We start from the raw sequence: 9,386 nt of genomic DNA on the forward strand, positions 1-9,386 counted from the left end.
AATCTTAAACCAAAAACTGTTTAAGAATGAAATCATAAACAAAAAAATGTGTGCATATATAAAAGATATTTGACACGTTCAAACGGTCACGATATCGCGAATCAATAAAGAAACAAACAAAGAAAATGATGTCAACCGATCGAAGCGCGAAAATAAATGAGGCGCGATCATAGAGATCAAAATAAAAATCAATAAATTTGTCTGTGCGGCAAATAAATCGGTTATTTACGAGATATGGGCACACCGATTGACATATATTAAGGACTGGCGCTGTTTAAAATTGACTCTCGATGTCATTAGAATCGACGTTTCACCTCCAAAACTATCTCAAAGAATTTTTAATCATTGTTTGAAACGGCGAACGAAAACATTTTTTTTTTTCGTCGTGAGTTCCGCCTCACTAGGAATTTCATTTTATAGAAAAAAAAAGATCAAACGTAAACGGTAAATGACATCATCATCTCGCAATGAACTTGGATTTGCTTGGCGCTTCAATTTTAAATACTTTAATACTCACCGCATGCGATTAACGTAAGCTAAATGCTAAAATGATGAAATAAAAAACTGCAGGAATTTATTGTCGAATTAGAAAGGAAATCGATTAATTTTATTAATTTCATTATGTTTTTCATTGGATTTTAAATACAATATACGATAATAATACAGAATAATAATAATATTTTTTTTCAAATGAATAATATGGATAGGATAATAAATTTGTTGTTTCTTAAAAAAATACAATAAATGTTTTGACATGTCTCTTAGATACAATAAAATTGCCGATTACAGACCACAATTCAAACAGTTCCAAATTACATTAGTGACCAATATGACGATGATACTATCTTACGAAATAAACTTATTGATTAACATTAGCAATGTAAATATATGTTTGAAAAGTATTATATCTTCTTCTTCTCTTTTTTTTTCTTCAAATTTTTTTTTTGATTAATATTGCTTAATTGACACGATAATTTATTTGCAACAGGTTTTTTTTTTATCTTAAATTTCACATATGTTTCGAATCAAGTTTAAAAAAAGAGAGAGAAAACCTATAAGATCGCTTTAAAAGCTACAATTGAAGACCTTTACTCGTGGTGCATTTTCAACTGAAAAACTAAAACAACTGGGTTTCGACGAATTCTTAGTTTTTTTCTTCGACACAGCTTAATTCACAAACATTTCATATGTTGTTGTTCTATCTACAATTTAAAAGTGACGAAAACAATTTTCAGTATGAGAACGAAACGATAATATACTTAAAAGTTACGATATAATAAATGTAACACCCAACACATAGTTTGGGTGCGGACTTTGATATGATTAATTGATGATATATTTTGATATAGAGTTTAATAATCGCAATAAATGTGAAGACAAAAAAAATATCTTTTCCTCTCTATTTATAGATAATTTCTTACTTTGCTTATAGACTTATGCATTTGCACAGAGAACATACGGACAAACAAACGTTCGATCTAATCGATTCTTTCATTTCCTCTATTTTATCGCATTTCTAAACTAAATTACCTCACAAAAAGTAATAAAAGAATGTCTTATTGATAACAAAAAAAAACAACATAAATACGAACTGAACGAATTGTTGTGAGCGACAGTTTATTTGCATTTTTATCTTCGACTTTTTTTGGTATACATCAAAAATTTCATATTTCAAGGAATCATTTCATTCTCGGGCGCTGGTGAATTACAATTTTATATCTTGGAATTTGAAGTTTATTCGATTATAAACGCGCTGCTCATCGGAAAGGGAACGATGTCAAAGGCATTGCTTGTTCAAAGCAAAACATTCAATTCGAAAACAAAACATTTAATAATCATCGTCAGCGCCGCTGATTACTAAAATTTCATCGTTTGCCATATAGTTTTAAAAATAGATCACCGTATTTTCGGACACTGATTTATTACTGTATTGTGTCGTCTTTTTTTTCTCGTATTTTGTTATAAATAAATCAACTCAAGTTGAACGGATGTACTTAACACTGTAACCGATTTTTTTCCCCCTAATTAGTCCAGACTTGTAAATCATGGTTTTGCCTTATCTTCCATACAGAATGTGTACAGTTCAAGTACAAAGGTTAATTTTTAATTATGCTTTGCGCCATGTATTCTTTTTTTGGCAACCAAAAATTATCATTGGGTTTGCTTGAATTTCGATTGATAAGTAATCATTTTTTTGTTGCTCGGTTTCTGTTTTGTTTTCGGTTCAGCTCCCTTTTCTCGAAGCGAAAAGAAATGATTCGCAACATTTTTGCTTAATTATATAATTACAATATTACTTAAATCTATGATTCTTTTATTTATTCAATTGATTCGCTTATGTATCTATAATATTTCGGGATTGTTTTTTCTTTCTTCTCTCGTTATTTGTTTGTCTTAAAATGTCATAGAAAATATGTGTATGTGATTTTGTTTGTCTTGATTAAATATATATTGTAAATTATTGTATAATATGCGAATAAAAAAGAAATGAACTCAGTTTTGACTGTATTGTTTCTTTTGTGTGTATGTGTGTCGATTTTTCGCACACAAAAGACAAACAATCAATGTTTGTTGTTTTATTTTCGGTTGTATTGGCACTTGAAATTTCTTATTCCACTTTTTTGTTCATATAATTTTCATGTAAATATAAGGCACTTCCATCAAATATGTATTCAGTATCAAGAATTTGTAATCGATCTCTTATCTGTTGTTCAAATCGATTTTAAACCACTCACACACACGCTTTTAAAGGGAATTTTTTTTGTGTCATTTGCTTGTTAAGTGTGTGATGGACTCAATAATTTAGTATGTTTACGATTTGCAGTTCATTAATATGCTCGTTTTTTGTCTCTATGACTAAAATAAAGAACTAAACTGTCATGTTTTCCAATAAAAATCATAATCACAAACTGGCTTCATCTGAGCGAATACTTGACAAATGACCATCGAAAACAGCTTAAAAAGTCATAAAAATTAATATATCTTCGTGTTAGGTGCTTTTTTTCCACTCTTTCCGTTTAAATCAAGCCCAAACGCTCACTCGTTGGTGACAATCAATTTTATGTTGTTCGTTTTCACAAAATTTCAAGCGAAACGATTGACAGAATGGAAAAAGAAGAAGAAGAGGGCAGAGATAGAGAGTATGAGAGAGAGAAATAAAAATCATGACAAAGTCTGAGCCGAATGTATTGAGTGTGCTATTAAGGTGTGTTTATTACAGTTTACATATATTATTTGCTTTTTAACATCATTTCCACAGAGCCTTTAAGACCATTCAGTTGAACTATTCGAAAAACAATTGTCGTTGATTTCGTTTTATTTTTTTGTCGCAAAGCCATTGAGAGCTTAAAACTGGGAAATTCCCGCATCACCAACCCAATGCCATTTCACTACGACCTACTGTACAATTTTCACGTACGATATTGTTTTTTCTTTGTTGTTGTTACGAAGACAAGGGGCACAAGTGATTGTGTCGTAAACTTGCTTTGGATCAGTGAAAAAGAAGAAATGTGAATGCAAGGTGCAAAGAGGAAAAAAAGAAGATGAAAACGACGACAATGAAAATGGCGATAAAGAAAGAGACAAGTTATTGGGAGAAGAATTTTTGACGAAAGACCTACAAAAATGGCTCATTTGCAAATGCGCAGAAAATTGGTAACGCACTGAAATTCTTTCATGTTGGCCGCTCATTCATCAAATGGATTGTGTCATTTGAGAATAAATGCGATCGGCACGTGTAATGAAAGTCATTCGATGCACGATTTTAACATTTAAAAAAAAAAACAATGTCGGCGAAGGTGTTAAAACTGATGGCAAAATTATTAAGACTTTTCGATGGAAATAACCCCTCCAGTCCAATATATAGCATGTAATTAACTTGTTTCGTTATGAAACAGACTCATGTGTGCATTTCACATATTTCACACCATCGTCATGGTGGTTTTATTTTTTTTTTTCGTGGTGATAAAATAAGATTAATTGATATGCAATTAAAATCCATATCGTGTTTGTTGTGTTCAATTCACAGGAAACACATTAAATATGCAACGGATCAATTCAATTCTCGAATTTATTTTTTTTGTTGTTGTTTAATTCTACATTTTTGAAGATATGCTTGTTTTTCGGTGAAGATAACAAGCCGACGATTAATTAATTCTCAAACGTGTAATAAAAAATTATTATTAATGATTTTTTTTATATGGGCTCAACATCAATTTAAATACGTAATTAAATAAATATCGTCAAACGAATACCGAAATTCGGTAGTTGTTTTTTTATGACGGCGTTGGATGCGTGATTGAATTTTTAAATATTTAATGTGTTGAAAAAAAGAAATACGCGCACCCACCAAACATCGACACCGAAACCGTGTACTAATACGACAATTTAAAAATGGTTTCTTTTTTTGGCGGTATTTATAAGCACGATCCAAAATGACTAATTGAATGGGAAATCAAATCACTATTATGGTGACATTATGTGAGAAAATAAATTCGAGATTAATATTGATTTGAAAAATGCTTTATTGAACAAAGACAAATCCCCGAAAGCATTTAATGTTGGCGATGAATTTCAAACAAACACCTTGGCCGTCTAATTGTCTACGAAAGACGAAACAATTTCAAACGACGACAAAAAAAAACAAATCAGGAAAGAATGGATACGCGTACAGAAGCAATTATTATTAGTAAACTGGTAATTATATCGCGCGCACAACCAAATTCAGGTTCTTCTAATTTCAGGGTGCTGAAAAAAAAATCATTTATTTTTTCTGTCACGTCTCTTTCACTCTCCGAGCTACTTCAACATTTAAGCCGAATGGAATTATAAATAATTGATGGTTTGCGCCTAATGAGCGTGCGAGAATTATTTTTCAAACGATTTTCACTCTTTGTTCAAGCCATCATGGCTATGGTGTATTCTTTTTATGACTTTTTAATTTTTTCGGAAACGGAAATCAACGATCAAATCACATTTTCCGTTGTATCGTCAGCAATAGAAATAATCCACATCTAAAATATTGATGTGATTTACAGGAATTAAGAGTAAGGCTTTTATCGATTATCGCTTTTGTGATTATGTTTATCGGAGTATGTAATCAGTAAAGTGATCTAATTTAATCATTCATTCTTTTTTTTGTTTGTTTCTTTTTTTAATTTTATCTTTCAGAAAAAAAAATGTTTTTTTTTTTATCACAAATCAGAAATTTCGTTCTTTTATATGGCCAAAATATTAAAAAAGAAATTGTTGTTTTTTTCTCTTAATGCAAAATTGAAAGAGTATCATTTTCGAAAACGAAACGATTAACTAGATATTGAGCTTATAAACTATTACAAAATGTTTGGACATTTACCGAACGGTGATATCTTGTTGTGTTCGATTGAACTGTGAGCTTCGTGATTGGAGTTCATCGTCTTCGTGTGACCATTTTTCAAGAATATGCCGACGGGGTACAATGTATTTCGTTGGTTGTGGTGTTGTTGGCACAGTTGTTTCGGCGCTGACATCATCCGAGAATGTTGATGCAACTGTCGGTGCGGGTGATGCCAATTTTGTTTGGCAATTCGAGTCAGTGCAATTGCAATCGCTGAATGTTGACGAAGCGCTATCATAACCAGACACCGGTGAACCATGATTTAACCAATATGATGAATGAGTTTGCGGTTGTGTGTTTACGATTGGTGACTGAAATGGCGTTATCGTTGTTTGGCTATTATTTTCATAAAATTTATGACTGCTCCAAATAATCGGATCGCGTTGGGCTGCTGTTGTTGTTGTTGCCGTTGTTTGTTCATCCGATTTTGGGCACTTTTTTCCGTCATTATCGGTGGTATCGTCTTCATCATCGCTGGACAATAAATACGGTTTGAATAGCTTAACAACTTTGGCTGGTGTTGGACTAGATGCTAATTTTTCATGTGTTTTATTTTGTTCGCCATTGATGCTGATACCTTCATCAATGTCATCGTCATTTTTACGTTTACGTGTGCATCTTAAATCCCATGGTTTGTATTCGATTTCATTGTTATCGGTATATGGAATTTCGAGCGCTTTGTATGCTGCTTTAACCGGTGGTGATGGCAATGAGAAACGTGGTTTGATCGGTCGACATGATTCGGCCAATGTTTGACGGGCAGGTACTGTTAAATCGATTGGTGATTGTGGTCGGTCACATCGTTCATCTTCATTTGATTTTGTATCGATATCAATGTTAATTTCCGTTTTTGGTGTGACACATTCGGGCATAATGTTGGATGTTGGCATTGCAATCGATGGTAGATATGATGGATACATTTCGTATGCATTTGGATGTTCATAGAAACCATTTTGATGTGACAAATGGAATGGTGTTTCAAATGCCGACGGCATTGCTCTTGATGCAAATGAGGCAACTTGCAATTCATGTGGTAAATAATGTCGAATTGATGGGATCATACCGATTTGTGGTGGAACTGATTCATAAAGCATTGGGTTGATTTCATGAAATGTAACAGCTGCAGCTGCAGCAGCAGCAGCGGCCGCAACGGCAACCGATTGTGGATGATGATAAGTGGCCGGATAATGGGTTGGGTGGAACGCTTTTGTATTGTCAATCATTGGAATTCCGTTCGATGCATGCGATGCATTTGATTGTGATGGGGACGGCAACAAATACGACGGTGAAACGATGCGCAATGGTTGTCGTTGAGATGCATATGAAACGGTCGTTTCATTTGATGATGAATGCGGTATTGGGCGAGCAACAAACGACGGCGCTAACGCTGGTGAAGTGGATGTACTTGAAACGGGAAAACTGGTATTTGTGGTCGGTGCTGCTGCATTTGTAGCGCACTTGTATTCGTTGCCTGTGCCATAGCATTCGATGTAGTTGCCTGTCTCTGTCTTTATCATAGTATGTTCGATGCTGTTTCCACTGTTACTATTACTGTTATTATGAGTTCGTGCATTTACAGCGACGCTATGTCTAGGTATATCCAAGGACATTGTGTTGATTTCATTTGCATTGTATTTTTGCTGTTGGTGTTGGTGTTGGTGCTGGTGCTGGTGTTGGTGGTGGTATTGTTGTTGATGGTTTTTTGTGAAATGGAAATTGGTCGTTGGGCTGCCAGACATCGTTGATTGATTTAGTATTGATTTATTTGTGACTGATGATGCATTTTCATGGATTAAACGTTTTGCGTTGACATTGTCCGCACCGGATAATGATAAATTATTCACGGTTCGGCCATTTAGTACAGCGCCTCCATTTATTACTTGAATGGCGCTCATTTTATTCGCATTACTGTGACTGGTAGCGGAGGTGTTGTTGTTATTCTGATTATTTTGTAAATCGCTGTTGTTATTATTGTTATTGTTATTAACGCTCGATCGCAAATTTGTTTCGTTTTGCAGCCACTTTTGGATTTGACGACGATGAATACCATATTTGCGAGCGGTGGCCCGCTGATTTCCCTTACAATCGGCATCCATGCGATATGAATCGAGTACGGTGAGCTTAAATTGAGCAGAAAATATGCGGCGGGATCCCATTTTTGTTGTGGTTATCGGATGCTGTGGTTGCTTTTGTGGTGTATGATTATGATGTGTTGATGATGCCATGGTTGCAATGTTCGCGACAGTTACTAGTGGCGTTTTAATTAAATTATTACAGTTTGTTGACATCGTTTTTATTTCTATCTCGTTCTTTCTCTCGCCTTTTTTTATTTGGACAATGTCTGTTTTGTCGCTGTGACTCCTATCTCGTATGTGTGTTTTTTGTTTCTTTTTTTTTCGACGCTCAAATTGATATAAATGGTTGTATTTGTTCACTGGACGATATCTATCACATTAAATTCTTAATCATCTCTCAGCGTTTTATTTTATACACTTCTGTCTCTCTTTCGGCTATTTTCTCTCTCTATGTTCGTATATCCCAATGGAGCTATTATTTTATCAGTCTAATCGCTTTCATTTAGATTTAAATGTTTTTCTTTCATGTTTTAATTAAAGGCAAAATGTCCACTATTTATGGGGCTTATTATTTTTTTTATTCATTTAATGTTGTTGTTATTTTTGCTAAATTACGATTATCGCATACGTGAGCAATTCTGAGTGGCTTGTTATGGAGTAAATCACGTACAGCACTTTCGTTGTATATCATTCTATTCATAAGCTGAAAACGATGTGGTGCCGAATTCGTGTAAACAAATACTGATTTTTTTTTCGTTCGAAAAAAATAAAATTATTTGTTGCTATTATGAGTTCACACTAGAAAAGTCAACTTCAATTTAACTGGTTTGTGTGTGTGTGTCGCAAACGCGCGTTTGGTGCTACTTGCAAAGAAAAAAAAAAGTGTTTTACTTGGAACCGACCGCACATTCTATTTTAGCATCGAACAGCAGTTAAGTTTGTCTCTCTTTTTTTTTAAATCGTTGCGATTGTTGCTTGGACTTGCTTCGTATACATTGGTAGTCGACACTCATTGATCAGTTTGGCGAAACAACAGTGTACAATACACAGCAGGCGTTAAGCAAAAAAAAAAAATATTTCACAAAATTAAAAACGAAGAAAAAAAACCAAAATCAATGACAACAATTTCTTCTCGTCCAGGTCTTTGTCACTTATTTTACATTTAAATACTCCCTTTTAATCAATTGCACAATGTTTACAGAAAAATTTCCGGCGATTCTATGCAAGATTGGGAATATATTTGATTTTGAGTGGATTTAAATTGTCAGTATCACTGTGTTGCGTGTATTTGTGTCTTTTGTGAATGAAATTCGTTATATTAGTTTCACACTTTGGCTGGGATATTTCTCACTTTTTTTCATCTCTTTTGATGTCTACACTTTTCGGTTCACAGATTGTATTTGCACAAATAAATTATTCAAAAGTTTTTTTTTTAGAAAAAGGCAATGTACTTCGTTTTGTTTTTAAATCAATCAAAAATTAAATATCGTTGATGATGATTTTAAACTTGATATTTTATGATTTAAAAGGCAAATTGTATCGAATCGAAAAGTTAATAACAAAAAAAATATATATTGCAAAATGATATAGCTACTTGAACTTGTTTAAAAATCAAACTGAAATATTTTAAAGAGAAATAAAAAAAATTCGTCTGATTTTCACGACGAGACTGATGAGCAATGTTGCTGTGTATCGGATCTCATTCTAAATTATGACTAAACTCTGCTATAATCGTTTCGCTTAAGTTTGGTTCGTCGGCGGCGTTTCTACACTTCATACACACATACACACGGCACGTATCGTCATTGCGTCCGAACCAGAACCCCAATATGTATTGGTGTGTATTAGACTAACCGGGTACGGCAAACACAGACTATTCGGCGTTGTGTATGCGGGAGCGGTGTGTCGCATATATACAAATAAGAGTGCTTACTTTT

At 33.6% G+C, this 9,386-nt stretch overlaps 1 protein-coding gene across 1 annotated transcript; it reads right to left on the bottom strand.

Moving 5' to 3' along the window:
- Positions 1-573: 573 nt before the first annotated feature.
- On the bottom strand, positions 574-9,144 carry LOC116339499. Its single transcript, XM_031765409.1, has one exon. The coding sequence runs from the start codon at positions 7,660-7,662 to the stop codon at positions 5,350-5,352; it is 2,313 nt and encodes a 770-aa protein (XP_031621269.1). The 5' UTR covers positions 7,663-9,144; the 3' UTR covers positions 574-5,349.
- Between the last annotated feature and the right edge of the window lie 242 nt (positions 9,145-9,386).

The sequence above is a fragment of the Contarinia nasturtii genome, unplaced genomic scaffold (assembly GCF_009176525.2).
Source record: "Contarinia nasturtii isolate CC-2019 unplaced genomic scaffold, AAFC_CNas_1.1 Cnas_scaffold_533, whole genome shotgun sequence".
In the NCBI taxonomy this organism is placed as follows: Eukaryota; Metazoa; Arthropoda; class Insecta; order Diptera; family Cecidomyiidae; genus Contarinia; species Contarinia nasturtii.